The sequence below is a fragment of the Pteropus alecto genome, unplaced genomic scaffold (genome assembly GCF_000325575.1).
Source record: "Pteropus alecto unplaced genomic scaffold, ASM32557v1 scaffold72, whole genome shotgun sequence".
Classification (NCBI taxonomy): domain Eukaryota; kingdom Metazoa; phylum Chordata; class Mammalia; order Chiroptera; family Pteropodidae; genus Pteropus; species Pteropus alecto.
This window is the reverse complement of record NW_006436811.1, coordinates 22,685,888-22,703,601: the sequence shown is the minus strand read 5'-3', so window position 1 is coordinate 22,703,601 and position 17,714 is coordinate 22,685,888. Positions and strand designations below refer to the sequence as shown.

Below are 17,714 nucleotides of genomic sequence, written 5' to 3'. Positions count from 1 at the left end.
ATGACAGCTGCGTTACAGCTCCATCGGGCTGGGCTTCCTCCGTGTCCGTGACTACGTCTCTGCCTTTCTCCCTCTCTCCCTCTTTCTCTTGTATGTTTCTCACTGTGTGCCCTAGAAGCCGGTTGTGGCAAATTTCATGTGGGTAAAAAGCACTTCGTTATTATTTAATGAAGGGGGACACTATTTGATCACGATTGGCTTTTGCTTGGTACACATACAGCCCTGACTGGAGCATTTCTTTGACCAGCTCTTTTCCTATTGCTAATATTTCCACTTCCACTTTTGAGGACTACTCGGGATGGGTCTTATTTGGATCTATAACCTTCAGAGAAGCATCCAGGGTCTTGATGCAGGTGGTCCTGCACAACGAGTCCTGTGGTCCCAAAACCACTGAAGGGTCCCTGAACTGGGAGGAAACACAGGTGCAAAACGGCCTACAGAGGTGAAGCTCTTACTAAAGTTTCCCATTTTAGCAGCTGTGACTATTGACTGGGTGGACTTCAGTCACACTTGGTTGATTGTTAGATCTTATGTTTCTCGACTCTAATCTTTCCTACATATTCTGATATTTCCTTTTTTTTTTTTTTTTTTAAGGAAAGCCTAAGGGACCCCAAGGGAATGAGTGCACTTACACTTGTTTTAATTATGGTGTGTTCAGTATGTGTTGGAACATCTCTTGGTTGGTGGCCGGCCTTTAAGGAAAAGAGTGAAGAAGGAATATGGCTGTGGTTACCATAAATTATAAGCAGGAAAACACCTTAAGTTCAGGCAGGGCAAGGACCTCAGTAAGCACTTTGTTTGTGGATTATGGAAATGTTTGTGAATGGAGATGGAAAAGTGAGGGCTTCTCATTAATCACTTGAATAGCCACTCATGTCCGTTTTCCCTGCTGAGGGGGGGGGCATTAATTCCGTTTTACACCTAAAGGCTCTGAAGCAAAGAGAGGTTGAGTAAGTTGCCTAGGATCACGCAGCCAGTAAGTAGTGGTGAGCAGAATCCCAAACCAGGCATTGTGACGTCTGGGCTCGTGTTCAAACCAGTGCTTCTATTGGGCCACTTGTTTTTAAATGCATGGAGAAGGCTATTCCACACATACCTTTGTTCTTGTAGGCTGGAGTTTGTTAAATTTCTTGCTGTTGGAGATGGTGCATGCTTTAGGGCAACTGTTGTCAAAGTGTGGCACTCATACCTGCAGTATCCACATCACCTGGGAGTTTGTTAGAAATGCATTGTTAGAAATGCATCTGGCATCCATTCCAGATCAATTCTGTAAAATTAGAAACTCTGGAATGTGGATTTTAAACAAGCATTCCAGGTAATTCTGATGGAAAGTTAAGACTGGCTCATTGCTTTAAGCCACTCCTCCCATTGTTATTGTTATTCTAGTATTAATAATTTTTAAAAAAGGACAAGTCTTTGTGAAGTCAGTTGTAGACTATGATTGCCACCCTGTATTTATTTACCCTCTGCAGTTTGAGGAATTTGAAAGTCTGAGGCACTTCATTGATTTTTTTGTGTATCCCTCTGAGTCCAGGCAGGAAAGCTGAAATGAGGCCAGCCAGGAAGTGCTGCCTGGGGACAAGGCCAAACTTGTAGAGAAAAACTCATTTTTCAACTTCTCATCGATTGTTTGCTTTTCTTCTCAAATTTCATCTGCTTTCTAAGCTTATGAACTGGTAGCTACCTTTTTCTTAAAGATGCCAATAACTAGCATACTGACTTTTATACAAAATAACCTTACTGGGATTTTAGTGTTTTCACAGCACATTTTGGACTTGGGGGTCTAAGAGGAGTCATGTATTATGGCTACTGGTAGTTGTTGCAGATTTTTGAAAATAACATATTTTTTCTATTTCTGTAAGAAATTTAAAACTGTAGAGAAAGAAGAAAGGAATAAGGATGATTTATTTCTCTTAGCCAAGTACCTGCTGCTATTTCGATGGTTTCTTAGTCTTCCTCCTAAAACTTTTTATGTACACCTGTGTGCCCACATGCCTTTTCCATAAAACTAAATAGTTTTGAATTCCGATTCTTTCTTAATTTCCTATGGTTAACATTTATTATGGCATAAAATAATCTTCAAAACATGATATTTAATGATTGCAATTTACAGAGTCTCGCTTTTTTTGAACACAGTTTGTTTCTGTGTATTATGATATAATGTATATCCATGCCCATATATTTTGGGGCATCTTTCCTTTTTCTCTATTCTCAGAAGTATTATTATTGATGAAAAAACAAATTGTTTTCCAATAGAATGTTCCCTCTTAATAGGGGTTTGTATGCTTATTTCATTATCAACCCTGAGTACCCGAATTAAACTTTTTTTCTAAGTAAAAAGGTTAATATAATACCAATTTTAATTTGAATGTATTTGCTTTATAGAGATGAAACATATACTCCTGATTTCATTTGTATTTCTTTGAATTGTCTATTAATAGATTTTTGTCCCTATGAGGCATTTATATTTTTGAACTAACTTGTAATAGTGCTTAATATTTTTCCACATTCTCATTTGTCTCTTAATTAGTTTAGAGGTTTTAAATTTATATATCATTAATTATGATATATAATGAAATATGATATATATGAGCTTTTCTTTTTGATTTCTCCTGTTGCTTTTGTAATATATCTTTTTAAATCCCAGCATCATTTAAATCTCTATAAGTAGTTTTTAAAGTTCTTTTCTCATTTCTAACAAAAAAGGCAGCTAGAATTTCTTTTAGTATTTGCTATAAGATAGGCCCCATTTTTTTCCAGAACAGCCCATTTTCCCTTATGGTTTATTGAATACTTCTTCCTGTTCCCCATTATTGAAAATAAATGGCAAAAATTGTGAACCATGTCCAACTGGGCATTAGATTGCCCAATTCCCTGAGACTCTCCCTGGTGATATCCTTCTCCCTGATGGTTGGTGGTGGTGGGGTGTGTGTGTGTGTGTGTACATATGTGCTCTGTATTCCTCTGCCCACCTTTATCCTGGAGGTCAGCAGGTTGGGGGTTAGTACAGAATGTGTCCCCAGAGATGGCGGTTGAGAATGGTTTGGGCCATATGCATTTGGCCCAAAGAGTGGTTAAATTCTTGCTCCCTTGACGCTGGCTCAACAAAGCGAATGCTGTCGTGGAGACTGCCACCGGTGTCAAGACACACTCTCTGGAGACTCTTTTCAGAGAAAGCTGATGACATGAGGGGGAAGTGCATATGGCTGAGTGCTGACATGGCTTAGAGAGTTGGTTGTATTAGGCTCTCAGTAAATATTGATCATGAATGCATAGAAATGTTTAATTTTAAAATAGTATTTTTGCACCATTTTCAGACTACCTCATATTAATCTCCTTGTTTGTCATTAACAGTTGGAAATCCACATGTTGTAGATGGAGGCTAGTGGAGCTTTTCAGGCCAGCTCTTTCTCTGGCCTCAGTCTGTTCCTCTTTCTTAAGGTTTAGTTTGATGAGTTTTGGCAATTTTATGCAATAATTGCAGCTCCAAGCAAGATATAGAATATCTCAAAGGTGTATTAAAATTTACTAAGTCCTTGCAGTGAAATAAACAGTGTAACAAATTTTATAAGTTTATCTCCTATAGTTTATTCTTGATTTTTTTTGTTTTTTTCTTTTGGTATTTATCCTTATATTCCTGCATCTGGTGTTAACCAGTATCCTTTCAGTATGTCAAGTAGATAACTTGCTTTTCTGACTTCTCCAGGGGACTCGTCTCCTTCCTTTTGTAGCTCCCAGGACACCTGCTCTGTGGGGTGTGGTGCACGGGGGCGCCCTCTACAACATGAGCTTTCAGTATTAAGTCTTACCTGTCACTTTTTGATGGGGTCCTGTTCCCAGTGAGGATGCTTCCATGGCTTTCCTTTTTGGTTGAGCTCTAATCCCTTTGTACATATTTTCTGTGCTGATGAATAACATACAGGTAGATGCCTGTAGTGCAGTGGGAAGGTGCGGGCTTTGGAATTAGATGGACTCAGCTCTTATCTTTGGCCCTGCAAATTCTGTGTGGCTGCATGCAAGTGATCTCTGAGCCTTAACATTGAGAGACTGGAGATGATAGTAAATGCAGTTCACTCAGTCCAGAGTTAAGGCCTCAGGTTGCTAGGGCCAGAGGGTGCCTGAAGACAGGAAGATAAATGTTAGACCCATTTAAAGATTAATCTAATCCACATGAGATCTCTTTATCTATGCAGTCTCACCTCGTTTTATTGTACTTCCCTTTATTGCCCTTCATAGATACTGTGCTTTTTACAAATCGAAGGCAAGACCTTCCACCAGCAAAAAGATTACAACTCACTTTTTCATGGTGGTCTGGAAAGGAACCCACAATGTTTCTGAGGTATGCCTGTATTATGTACACACACAGAGTTAACTGAAAATGGAAATCAGCAGAGGCTTACCTTAATATTTTCTTTAGATGTCGAAACTCATGTTTACCTATTTCAGCAGTATGTTTTGATATGCTGTTAAAAATGCAGACACAGGGCCCTCTCCCTTCCTTCTCCCAGATATTCTCATGCAGGCAGTTAGTCCTCAGAGATGGTTCCATTTAGATAACAATGTTGGTAATCACTAACACTGATAGAATGCTTCCTGTGGGCTCAGAATTTCACTCACTGTTTTATATTTAATGTCTCATTCAATTCTCAAGCAACCCTATGAGGCAGGCCTCTTGTGAATATTTATTTCACAAATGAGGAAATCCCAGTCCAGAGAGGTTGAGCAATTTGTTAGGAGCGTCATACCAAGGAGGTCACAGGACCTAGCTGGGATTCCAGACATGGAAGCCAGCAGTGCTCAGGTTTCTTATCTGCCTGGCTCTAGCTTTGACAGGTAAATGTTGGTTGTCCAAATAAAAAAATGAATATGCTGACTTTATCCAGCAGACACTTAAAAATCATGCTGGTGAATGAATATGCTCTTTATATATGCATGCATCTGGAGCATGTTTTCCTACCTTCCCTTTATTATGCTGCCTCCTGAATTGCCATGTGGGTTTGTTGGTGTGATTATCCACTTGTGGCATGAACTTGTCAGTTCTTGACTTTTTCATCCTGATCCACTAACATCAAATTCTATTCGTTCAACTTTAAACATACCCTTGGAGTCATTCATTCATTCAGCAAAGGTTTCCTGAACACAAGTGAGTGGGATCCACAAGGAAGGAAATGCCCAAATATACCTGCCCTCCTGGGGCTTGTGTCCCTCTCCACTCCTGCTCCGAACTCAGTTCACACTCTTGGTTTCTCTTCCTCTCAGTGGGTCTCCTTGCTATATTCTTACCCCTAAAACAAGTTTGTGCTATCCTTCAGCTTAACAACCTCCCTTGCCTCTTCACTGTTCTCAAGAGCAGTTCTTTAGAGTGGCATTCAGGGATCTTTCAGAATATGCTTTTTGAGGTTTGTTTTCCATCATTTTTCATGCAACTAGGCTTTTCTTATTAGGTGAGGCAGGTCTTGTAACTATTCTGCCTTTGCAGGGCCATCAGAGCCAGGATTAGGGTGCTGACTGATGCAAGGCAGCTGCCTCTAAGTAAGCTGCTGGGTTACAAAAGCGGCCGATGCCTGTTTTCCCAGCACCATCGCTAGAGGCACGTTTCTGCCACACTGGCCCTAATCCACGGTGGAGCCTTGCCCATCTGAAGCTGGTTTGCCTGGGCATAAATCTGATCTCTGCTACTTACTTTACCACAAGCAATAATCATTGTACATATCTCATAGGGTTGTTGAGAGCGTTACATGAACCAAACACTGATAAGACATTTAGAATAATGTCTGGAAGATAGTAAGCAGTAAAAAACATGAAAAGAGAGCTGTGCCACCTTCCTCTTGTTACTTAACAATTGTAAGCTAACATGTACCAGATACGTTACTATTTGAGAGTACAATGGGGTACTGTTTTGACTCTTGTGGTTTAGGTTATTCATTCAGTAAACATTTGGGTGCCTTCTTTGTTGCCAGGTTTAAATCCATAAAAATAACATTCTTCTCAAAGAGTTCACACAGTCTGATGGGGAGGCAGTCATTGTATTAGTTCTATAAATAATGCTAGCTGCTTAGAAAAGCCCCAGATCTTAGTGGCTTAGTTAAAACAAACAGACATGCATTTATTCTTATGTTGTCCATTTTGGATTGGCTGGAGTGGGGAACTACACACGTACTTAGTAGCTGGACTTCTTATATCTTGTGGCTTGGTCCTTGGGTCCTCTCCATCTGGTTTTCTTTATTCAGCTGGAAAGGGGTTGTATATGTTTCAGACTTGGAAGTGACACACATCATTGACACTCACATCCTGCCAGCCAGCTCTCAGTCATGTGGTTGCCTCTTACTATATATAAGGGAGCTAGAAAATGTGGTCCATGTGTCCAGCAGTCTACTGCAAGAGTTAATCACAACACTTTGGGGTGTGTGCTGTAGTAAAGGAATAAGGCGTATACCAATGGAGCGTTTTGAGGAGCCGTCGAATGGAGAAGGTGGGGAGTTATCCCAGGAGGGGATGGATGTATGCAGGATGCAGAATTGTGGAAAAGGGGTAATGTATCCTGAGAACAGTGAAAAGTGTTATGGACACCCTTTGGTTGTTATGCTCTTCCCTGCCAGCTGGTGGTGTTATATACAGTCATCAAGGTCATACCTCTCCCCTATTCCTTATCAATAAATATGCCAACTCTCAGACTTCACTTCTTCCTTCTACCCAGATCTGTACTAGGTGAACACCTGCAGCCCTTCTATGATTTCTGGATTAGCTCCTTATTGCGTTTCCTGATTCCATGGTCAGTTTTATGCCGGCCTCTTTGTGAGGTAGTCCCTGCCTGCTCTTTTTCCACAGGCTAGGTCCTGTCTGCCCTAGGTCCGATGTCATAGAATCGTAAGGTCAGAAGGGAGGGATCTTTAGTTCACACTCAGTATAGGAATCCCTTCCAGACATTGTGTAATGGGGAAATTTACTACTTTTATTTCTTCATATTAGAATGCCAGAAGTGTGTTGTATGGTGCCGCAGTTTTCTTTCCGGGAAATTTCTACCCATCTGTATCTCTTTTTTATTTTTTGTCAACACACAGAAAGTTTACGTCCCCACTTCATCTGATAGCCTTCTGGTTTTCAAAAGCAGCTATCATGGACCCATGAAATCTTGTCTTTCAGAGAATTGTCTCCAGTTCATGCTACCTTTAAATGGCAGGGTTTTCCTTTGGTTGAAATGAATGCTCTTTAGTTTATCGGTGTTTTTATTCTAACGTGGCACTTATAACTGGACATAGTATTCCGGGTTTGATCTGTTCAGAGGTAGTATTTTAAGTGACTACTACTTTGACAATTTAACAGATGGTTTTGAGTGCTTGCTGCGTTCCAGGTAATGTTCTAGACTAGGAGTTGGCAAACTATCTTCCATCAGTCAAATCTAGCCTATTGTCTGTTTTCGTTAATAAAATTTCATTGGAACACAGCCTTGCTCATTTATTTATATCTTGTCTGTAGGCTAAAGCAGCAGAGTTGAGTAGCTGCAACAGAGTCTGTATGACCTGCAAAGCCTAAGATATTTATGATCTAGCTCTTTATTGAAAATATTTGCCTACCCTGTTCTAGGTGTTTGGGATATAGCAGTGAGCAAAATAGATAACAAACACTGCCTTCATAGGACTTAAATTCTAGTGAGAGAACAAATACTAAACAAGATAAATAAGTAAAATATAGTTAAGTTAGATAGTTATAAGTGTTGAGAGGAAAAAAATAAGGCAGGGAAAGGATTTAGGAGTGTGTGTATGGGGGAGGGAGATGACAATTTTAGGCAGGGCGGGCAGGGAGGGCTACACAGAGAAGGTGAGGGAGTGAATCATGCACATTCTGGGAAAATGGCCAGTGCAAAAGAAGAGATCTTGAGGACTCTGTTGGCCTTTGGAGGAGTTGGGCTATACTTGGAATGAAGTGGGGATTTAGTACAATCATTTTGGCTGCTGTATTGTGAATAGACTAAAGAAAGTCATAGATGCAGGAAGACTAGCAGATGTCACAGCAATTCAGGCAAAAAATAATAGGCCAAGATGGTAGGAGTGTCAATAGTGAGTAGCTGGATTCAGGGAAGAGCTTATTTGAAGGTGGAGCAGGGGGGTCTTTGATGCTAGACAGACTGTGGGACTTGAGAAGAAGGGAGAGTCAAAATTGCATCCATGGTTTGGGCCTGAGCACCTGGAAGGATGGAGTCACCATTAGATGAGATGCTGAAGCCTGCAGGAGGAACAGGTTGGAGAAGACCAGGAGTTTGGTTTTGACCATGTTAAGTGTGAGATGCCTGCTATACACACTCAAGTGGAGAGATCGAGTAGGTAATCAGTCATGAATCAGGGGCTCAGGGAAGAAGTCTGGGCCAGAGCTAAAATTTGGGCATCATCAGCAATGTATATTGGACACATGGTCAACTGACCTCACAGTCTATGGGGTTTGTCATCACACAGACTTCTCTTTTAACCCTATTTAAGTTAACTTTGTTGTGTAAGTTTGGCACCTCACTATTGCCTGTTGAAAGTTATTTGACAACTTTTGTAGTCCGAACACCAAAAAGGACAAGTCCTGGAACTGTTTTCCTCAAGCGTGTGGCTGATCTGCTAGTGAACACCATGGACAGTAGATTAACTTGGCCACCAGTTTGGGAGAGTCATGCTCTCTGTCTAGAGGTATTGTATCTACTGGACATGCTGAAACTCTACAAAGAAAAGAATTGAGCTTAGTTTGGCATGATTTTCTTCGAATGAACGCAGGCTGGCTCTTGGTGCTGTCTTTCCTAGTTATATACACTTGCAAATTGCCTCCTTTAAATGATTGACTTGTGTGATTTCTATTAAGCTTGCTAGCTCTTTTTTGTCTAAGTTTTTATTAATATACAGCAGTTTCTCAAACCTCGCTATGATTGAATTACATGGGCAGCCATAAAATTCAAATACTTGGTCCCTTGTAGGCCAATTTGAATCACCTCTGGGGTGGAATGCAGTATTTTTAAAAGGTTCCTTATGAGTCAGCACTGAAGACTAAGAATCACTGATTAACAGCTTCCCAGAGGTCAGACACATTTCCGTGCATATTTCCATTTTCCTGGCCAAGGGTTCTGAACTGCCCTCATCTCTACCCCTTTTCATGTTCCTTCCTCAAAGCATGAGAACAACTGGCATAATGAAGCTTATTTATCCCTATGGGGACTCAGCAAGTGATTGGGAAAGAAAGGGGCTTGCTATGTGCAAGGATCTTAGAGATGCTTGGTCTTTGGATCCTTATAGTAACCTCTTGTCGAAGCTGGCTTTGTCCTTGTTTTACCCAGGTAAGACATAACGAAGCTCTGAATTGAGTCATGTCTGACAAATTCCAGAGCCTGAGCTTCGGCTTCCCTGTCTTTGTTTATGTCCTTACCCTGGTCTGACAAAGATGCTAGGGTTGATGGTGCTTATGAGGGTAATGGAGTAGAAATCTCACTCTAGTCAGTTAAAAGCTTGTGAATATAAAATTGCTCACCTAGTAAACTGCTTTTATTTGCAGACTTTTATTGATGGGCTTTATTGGGCAGGATGTGACTGAGATTACGTGGAAAATTTAACTGACTACTTCTTTTAATGTCTCCTGTTGAAGTGACCCTTCACCAGCTAGGCATTGTGTGCCCTGCCCTTCAAGATAGTATGAAAGGTGTCTGTCCTGTTTGAAATTAGTAGATGGGAGATTTATAAATGACTTAAAACTTTAAGCTGGGCCTGGAGAGGTCTGATTGTCACAGAATCCAAACATGACATTTATTTGAGTTCTGAGTCTTCACTGAGCAACACACACAGTTTATTCAGCTGTAAAACAGATAATGCATTTTTAATAGCTGTTATCTGATGTGGTACTAGTAAGTGACTTCTACATATCAGGCCCTCAGCAAATGGGTACAGTGGGGATTACTGCAAAATTCACCCCTTTATCATATCTTTTTTGTTGTTGTTTTAAATGATCAAGTGTTATTTAAAACTAGGCCCAACCCTGCTTAGCTTCCGAGATCAGACAGGATCGGGCTTGTTCAGGGTGGCATGGCCATAGACTCATGTGACTTTTTAAAAAAACTAAGTTGTTAGCTCTTTGAGGGCAGAAACCAGTGTCTTACATCTTTATCTCTCAGCGCTGAGCTGAGCATCTCGCACTTAATAGGCTTATTCAGTAATCGCAAGTTGTTTCTTTAGTCTTTTCTGATTCCTTTAAAGCATGAGAACAGCTGGCACAGTGGGGCTTACTCATCTCTGTAGGGGCTCAGCAAGTGATTGGGGAGGAAGGGGGCTTGCTCTGTGCATGGATCTTGGACATACTCATCTTTGGACCCTTTTATAACCCATTTTCTAAGTTACATTCAAGCAGGGCAAGGCAGCAAGGAGGTCATGTGGTGCAGTGTGTAATATCATCTCTGATGAGTGAAGAAGTGACTGCCCTACAGAAATTAAGATCTGTTAAAAAGAAAGCAACATGGGAAATTAATTTATGCTAAGAACTGGGCTGCTATTGGCGGAAGCACTTTGCAGTTTATAAGGTGGTATGACTAGATCCACCAGAAGTCTTCTGGAAAGCAGTTTAATAACAGAGCACTGCACCTGGAACTGCTCAAGTCAGCTTTCCATTAACGGCCCCAGACCTCTTGATCTTAGACTTCTAGTCTGCAGAACTGTGAGAATAAATTTGAGTTGTTTAAGTGCCCCCATTGGTGGCACTTTGTTATGCCCCCAGCCGATTTAAGCACCCATATGCCCCATAGAGGTCTTGGTTGGAGTTAGTGCCACCGGTTGTCATTGATAGAGCTACTTTGTATTCGTGATAGTTTGTCCTCTATTAGACGGAACCAGCCAAGGATTCTGACCCCACAGCCTTACCCTCTACTTGACCTGCTCATTAGAGACCTGTCTCCTCATATTTTTTTGAGTTGAATTCAGGTAAAATCGCTGAAACCCTTCAAGACGTGGAGCTAATCCACATAAATCCTCCAGAGTGCTTTACTTAGGAGGAGAGCAAATCCTGTCCCCATACAGGCAGTCTGGGCGTTCCAAGTGTAATTATTGCCCTTGAGAATAGATCAGTCGTTGTTGCTGTTAGTTCCCCAGAACCAGGTGGGTGCATCTGTGGTGTAAGGCTGTCCAGTGTGAGCTGTTCTTTCAGGCAATGAGGTAGCTCAGTCTCGTGCTCTGAACTTTGTATTTTACAACCTACATACAAATTTACTAAATTATTTTGCTTTGGGGAAAAACCTATGCAAGTCTATGCAAGTCCATAGTGTATCCAATATTAATAGCCAAGAAAAAAAAGAAAGGGATGGCTCCATTGTTCTCTCAGGCAAACTCAAAATCTTCTTTCTTCCCCTTTAGAATATAATGTAGTCCAAGTTTTTTCTTAAGACAAAAATTTTAAAGAGAAACTTAGTCCCTTTGAGTAAGCCACATTAGGATCCCCCCCCACACCAGTGGATTTTGATCATCTGTGCTAGGAGCCACTCAGAAAGTAAACTGAAGACTTTGTAAGGGAAATTCCACAAGGCTGCTTCATTTACACAGTTCCTTGGGAAGGATTTTTTTCCTGTAACAGGGAGGCACATTTTCTAAGAAACCCTTCCAGGAAGGATGAGGTGCAGCAGGAAGGAATCCCACAGAGCAGCCCATTCACAAACATAGAAAAGGGAATTAATCGCCTTTGATTTCTGGAAATTGGCATTTGTATAGAGAGCAGAACAAAGTGAGTAAAACAGCAGCTACTAGTGAACGTAATAGACTATGGAAAAGGCAGTGGGTGAGCTGGGTGAAGGTTGCATTGGTTTAACTGAACTCCGACTGGCAACCTTTAGATGAACCGGAGACAGGCTTAGCCATTCTGATTCCCTGTCACTTTAGGCTAATTCTGTACGAAAGTTTTATTTTGAATAGTTGGTGACATGAAAAACAGAGGCCTGAGTAGGTCGAAGTAAACTAGCCCAGGGTCACTCAGACAGAAGGTCTGGTTCAAAGCTGTTATGCAGTTTCCTCCCTCTGACATATTTAGATGAAATTCCTGGCAAGAATTTGGAGGGAGAAAGAAGTGAACATGAACACCAATGCAGCACCTTGTATGTCGAAGGACTGACCATGCTAAGCATGTAGAGAACGTAGACATGAGCAAGGCCCCAGTGTCTCTTTCCAGGGTGGGAGGTGTGGGGCAGGAAACAAGGCAGTAGCTTCAGGTCGGCCCTGTGGCTACCACGAAGCTGATGAGCTTGGCTGGAGGTCCCATTCCACACTTCCTGCCCGTTCAGTGCTCACTTCCCCAGGCTCTTTACTGCCTCAGGCTCCTGCCTTCTCCTGTGTTCTCTGGAACTCTCTCTTCTCTCCCCACTTCCCTCTCAGAAAGGCAGCCCCATTTACTGGTTTCTACAAAAGTCCATGCAGAGTGAGGTTTGGAGATTTTTGAAGATTTTGTTCGATTCTCAGGGGAGGGCCTTGTGCCCTGTCCTCTCTCTTTCTCTCTCAGCTCCCCTCCCTCTTTGAAGTAAAAGGCAAAGTCCCTCCTCACCTTGGACACAGGCATTCTGACCACTCCGGGACCTGCTGAGATGTCCATGAACAGTTTTCTACCTTATTATGCAAATTCCTATAATGCTAGGTAGAATGCTACCACATCTGTGATTAACATTTGTGAACACTTTGCCAGGTGGGACCACTTTCACTGCTTCTAGCTGAGGAAACTGAGGTGCACAGAGATTAAATTTTGTGCCCAAAGCAACACACCTTAGTAAATGAAGGGCAAGGGGTGGGGGTCGTGGTGGTGGTGGGGTAGCGTGGACTGTCCGATTTCTAGCTTCAAATGTTGAAAGCCCCATGCAAAGGTCCTTGGAAGGCAGAGGGAGAGTTACACTCAGACGTGTGTTTTTGCTGGAGGAGCTGGTGTGATCCAGGAAAGGCTTTGTGGAACGGGTGATGCTTATAGAACTACGTTGTGTTTTAGTTTGTGCAGAAATTCTCTTTCCTGTCTTTAAACTTCTTAAGAAGTGTACCTCCAAAAGCATGGCTACCGATGATGACTTCTTTTTCTAGGCTTTGCAATCTTGTATTGATATTAAGGACCAATCTTTATTTCTGAAGTGTCTCCTGGTTCCCAATGGATTTTAGCATTTAGTTAGATTGTAGTGAAAAGGGTTTATGTTCATTATATCTGGGTTTCCTAACAGGCTATGATTCAATGTGTCGTACTCATCTTTTTATTTGGGAAGGAAATGATTTGATGTAGCAGCCTCCTTCCTACCCCTTCTGCCCCGAAAAAGGAAAAAGAAAACACACCTTGATTTGATATGAAATCAGATTAATAGTAAAATTTTTGATTGCTTAAGGTCGTAGAGCTCTTGTCAGTCTGTTTAAAAAAAAATTTCTTTTTCACCTGTGCCGGGTGGCTCTCACTCTTGGTTTGCCCAGGATATTCTGGTTTATACCCTTTATCACATTGCAATTATTAACAGCACCTCTTTTTATCCCTAAGAGTATCTTAGGTTGGATGATAAATAATATGATTGCTCTAACTGAGCTGAAGTTCATATTCCATAAAATACGCCCTTCCTCGCTAGCTATGGAGCATGGGCAGGAACTGTGGACAGGGCGATGCCAATATTTGCTAAACGTTTACCAAGAGTAATGACTAGTGAAAACCTATTAATATTCCCACTTGAGTGGGTATCCTCAGAAAATAACCCCCGGCCTGTGCTTTGTATGGAAGAATGATGGTTGTGAAAGCTACCAGGGGAGAGTGTGTGGTTCTTGAGGTGACACCTGGCAGGCCGGGCGGCGGGATTCTGGGGTGGTTGGTCCATCGGGCTGTGGGAGCTGGGGGAATGCTGACAGTTACTGTGTCATGTCTCTCACTTGTAGTCCAGTTCGTGTGGCTGCAGGGACCATACCTAAAGGGTTCGTGTGTGAAGATGAGTGTGAGTTTAGCCAGCGAAGGCAATTATAAGTAAGCACTTAGTTTCGGAGGTGTAAGGCACGGAGAGCGAGCCCAACAGAAAGCCAAGACGAGGGAACCACGGTGAGCTTTCCAGGAACCAGGAAGTCCTGGGTGGAGGCTGGAAGGCCCCTGAGATGTCACAAACCTTCACTGTCTTGGCTTGCTTAGACAATATGCCGATTCCGGTGCTTTTGGGGTGGGTTGGGAGAAGGAGTAGGCCGAGAGCTATGAGGGGCCTGGGTGGCTTCCCTGTACCCTTGGAGTCTGCTGAGACAGGCAGAGGCTGAGGAAGCCAGATTATCGGGTGAGTTTACACTCTATGGTGACTGTCTTTGCTGTGTGATCAGCTGTGTGATCTCGGTCCGATTCCAAGCTGAGCCAGTTTTTTTATTCATCAATTGAACATGTTAGTTTTAGCCCTGTGGGGTGGATGGAAGATGTTAGCCACGTTTGCTGTTTTCCTCCAGGACTTGAAGCCCAGCTACCTCTCCCAAGTTCCTGGGTTCACTCCTTTCTACTTTTTTATGGTCTCTGCTGAATTAGAGGCAAATACTTAGTATTGCAGGATTTTTCTCTAAGTGTTCTAGGCCTTAGGGCTTCTGCACTTGACGTTACACGCTGAACCTGCTCTTGTCTTTCGGCTCCTTGCCTCCTTGGCCTCCTTGCTGAGCTCTTCTTCATCACCCCATCTAAAGCAGCCGCCCCCACCCTCAGCCACGTGTCCCTATCATATTTTCTATCTGGTCGATATCATTGTTTTGAACCTGTCTTTTTTTTGTTTGGTTGCCTTCCCTCTCCCCTTCCTAAATGTGAGCTCCATAAAAGAAACCCTGTCTGTGGCTTAGAACCTAGAAGAGTATCTGTTACATGATGAGTAAGTGCTTCGCAGTTAATTTGTGTTAGTGAATGTTGTATTCCCATTTTCCTACAGTCCTGTTGTTGAGATTCCTGGCAAAAGAAGTGAGCTGTGGGTTGCTTCCTTTTTTATTCAAAAAGGCGTTAATGCACATGCTGTGGCTCGAGGGCTGCTTCATGGGGATAAGGGAGGAATATTTCATTCGGCTCTGGCCTCTGGAGAGAGAAAGAGGAGGTGGCTCTTGGGTTTCACAGCTGGGTATTGGGGGGTTGCCCTTTCACTGTTCTTGACCCTTGTGGCGTATGCATGTGGGGAGTGATTTGTCTTCCTTCCATGTCCGCCTTTCTTCTGATGAGGTGAACTGCGTGGAGGGGTGAGGAACAGAGAGGCTTTTGGTGGGAATTGTATTAGCTTGAAAATGGCATTCAGAATCCTGGGATTGGTTTAGGACTGTGGGGAGACAGAGGACAGGCGCAGAGCTGGGGGTGACAGGCTATCTGTAAAATATCTGTACATAGCATTCTCTTCACAGTCTGAAAAAACCTGTTTGTGTAGTTTTTCCTTTTTTTTTTTTGTCCCCATCTCTGAGCTTTTGTGGTTATAGGAAATATTTTTTTTAAAGCGAATGAGAGAAGATACCAAGATTATTAAGAAAGCTGTTTTAGTGGGTCCTGAGATTTACTATGGAATTTTCCTCTCTTGATTTATTTCCTGCCAAATAAGCCCTTTAATAGACACGTACACAGGCTTTTTCAAAGAATGTTTTTGTTCTTTCTTTATATGCAGCTATTCAAGCTGAGGGTTGGTATGTTCGTAATTGACCTAATGCTTCAAAGAATGAACTGGTTCAGCTGGAATTTTCCTAAAATCTATGCCCAAATAGAAAAGGGTATGGTTTATAATTAGCATTTCCTCCTTAACTTTGGATAATAGCAGAAAGGTTATTACATTTTAAATTGGTGTTATCATTTTAGACAGCTGTTCTCAATATTGTTCTCAATATAAAATTTGGTACCCTGGTCTTATATTTTTTGGTACAAGTTGTTTTTGCTTGTCAGAATGTGGCTGACAGATTTTATTTTCAAGTCTGGAGTTGTCGCTGAGAGCTTGAAACAGTTGTCTAGGAAAGAGATGGAAGGGATAGTCATAAAGAGGGACTACTTTGGTGTGGAAGAGTGATCTCATGTTCAAAGCCAGCAGGGGCACTGGGGACTCGTCTGTCACACCTTCTCTTCTGCCTTAGTTGGGGCAGCAAGGGCCTAATATGTTTCATTTGTGGAGCGTAAGTAGTCTCAGTGATTAGCTCATCGATGATTACAGGAATGCAAGGTGGTGACGTCATTAAAATTAAATGAAAAACTAGGCTAAATGGTTTTAGGAGTTATTTATTATTTTCCCCTGCCTGTGAAAAGGTTTTTCAAAGGCACATGAGCAGTATAAATTAGATTGCCTGGAGCGTGTGTGAGAGCTCTGAAACGCTTGCTGTGCTCAGTGAACATCATTCTCACCTGTACTCCAGAGCGTGTCCTCCAAAGAAGTTCTCTCGGGTACTTGAGATTAATTTTTTAGTGGACAAGGCTTGCAAGCAGAGTTCTTGGGTGGGTAGGAGCGTCTTGGATGTTCAGCCTGTTTCCTAGGCTTTTGCCTAATGGTGATGGAAGCCAGAGGGAATCCTGTTCCATCGTTTCGTGTGAAGTTATGCCATGTGTATTCTCTGTTTCTATTAGGCCCAGTGTCTGTTATGTAAATAGAAGAGGAATGTACAGTTAAAGTAAACTTAAACCTGAACCCAAGAAAGGTCTATTGCAAACTAAGTGTCCTTGGGAGTTACTGCCAAGTTCTCATCTGCTTCCAGCAAATTGGGAGCAAACATGGTGCTATTTGTTTGCAGGTACTGTAAACATGCTGCTGGGATGTTGAGGGTTAAGGTGATACAAATATTTATTGAGGTTTTATAGACTAATAATCTGTTAATCATAGCTGCGGTCTTGGAAAGTAAACAACCTCCACATGGGCTTCTATGTAAGAATGGCATGGCGGGTGGGGGGCCAGTGTGAACCTAAGGCCCGTGTGTGACCTTGTCCTCTATTCCTAGTCCAGCGGTAACTGTTCCCATGATGTGGCAATGACTGCCTTTGGAGAGCTCCCTGTTTATAGCTCTGTCTGGACTCGGGTGGCAAATACTATTTTTGATAGAACCCAGCCAACTCATATCACATTGCACACACTCATGTGATCTGCGTGCAGCTGTCTCTGGATTCATTTGTTAGCTGTGCCTTAAGACAGCAATTAATTGTAGGTCTGAGTTAAACTTTATTATGGGTTGAGAAAGGCCAGCTGGCTGACCTTTCTGTTTGAGGCTTTTTTGATGTGTCTTCCATTGCTCATCATATGACCACCATCTCTGAGGCATCAGAAGTGAGAATCTCTTTGGCGGATGGCTCTGCCTAGAGATTTGCTACTCCAAGTGTGGTCTGTAGACCAGCCATACTGCCATCACCCAGACATGGGAGAAATGCAGAGTCTCAGTCCCCAACCCAGACTTAGTAAATCAGAATTTGTATTTTAACAAACTCTCCAGGTGGTTTGTGTGCACAGACCTAGGCAAGGCTCCTATTGTCGTCCGCTTAGTTGAAGCTGGGTTGCTACCTCTTCCGGGTTCTGAGGAGAGTGTGTGTGGGGTGGGGGTTCTAGGGCCATGTGAGTGTGTCATATATCCCTTCCTTTTCAATGCAACGTGGTCTCACCTAACTGCAAGGGAGGCTGGGAAAGAGAGTCAAATTGTATGCCAGGAATAAGGGAGAAGGAAGGACCAGACTCAAATGGACCAAGGAATGAATTATGTAAGCTAAGCTGTGGGTGTAGTTCAGTGGTCAGTATTATGCCTACTTCCTTTCCC

General features: G+C 42.3%; 1 protein-coding gene across 4 annotated transcripts in view; it reads left to right on the top strand.

Annotated features, from left to right (window-relative positions):
* Positions 1-17,714, top strand: part of ABCC4 (ATP binding cassette subfamily C member 4) — a 225,002-nt gene that overhangs the window by 727 nt on the left and 206,561 nt on the right. The window contains exon 2 of one of the 4 annotated variants that reach the window (XM_025048201.1): positions 4,237-4,339. The exons of the other annotated variants lie outside the window; for them this stretch is intronic. Within the exon in view, the coding sequence (XP_024903969.1) occupies positions 4,329-4,339 (11 nt within the window). The 5' untranslated portion in view covers positions 4,237-4,328. The remainder of the gene's footprint in view (positions 1-4,236; positions 4,340-17,714) is intronic. 4 annotated transcript variants of the gene reach the window in all.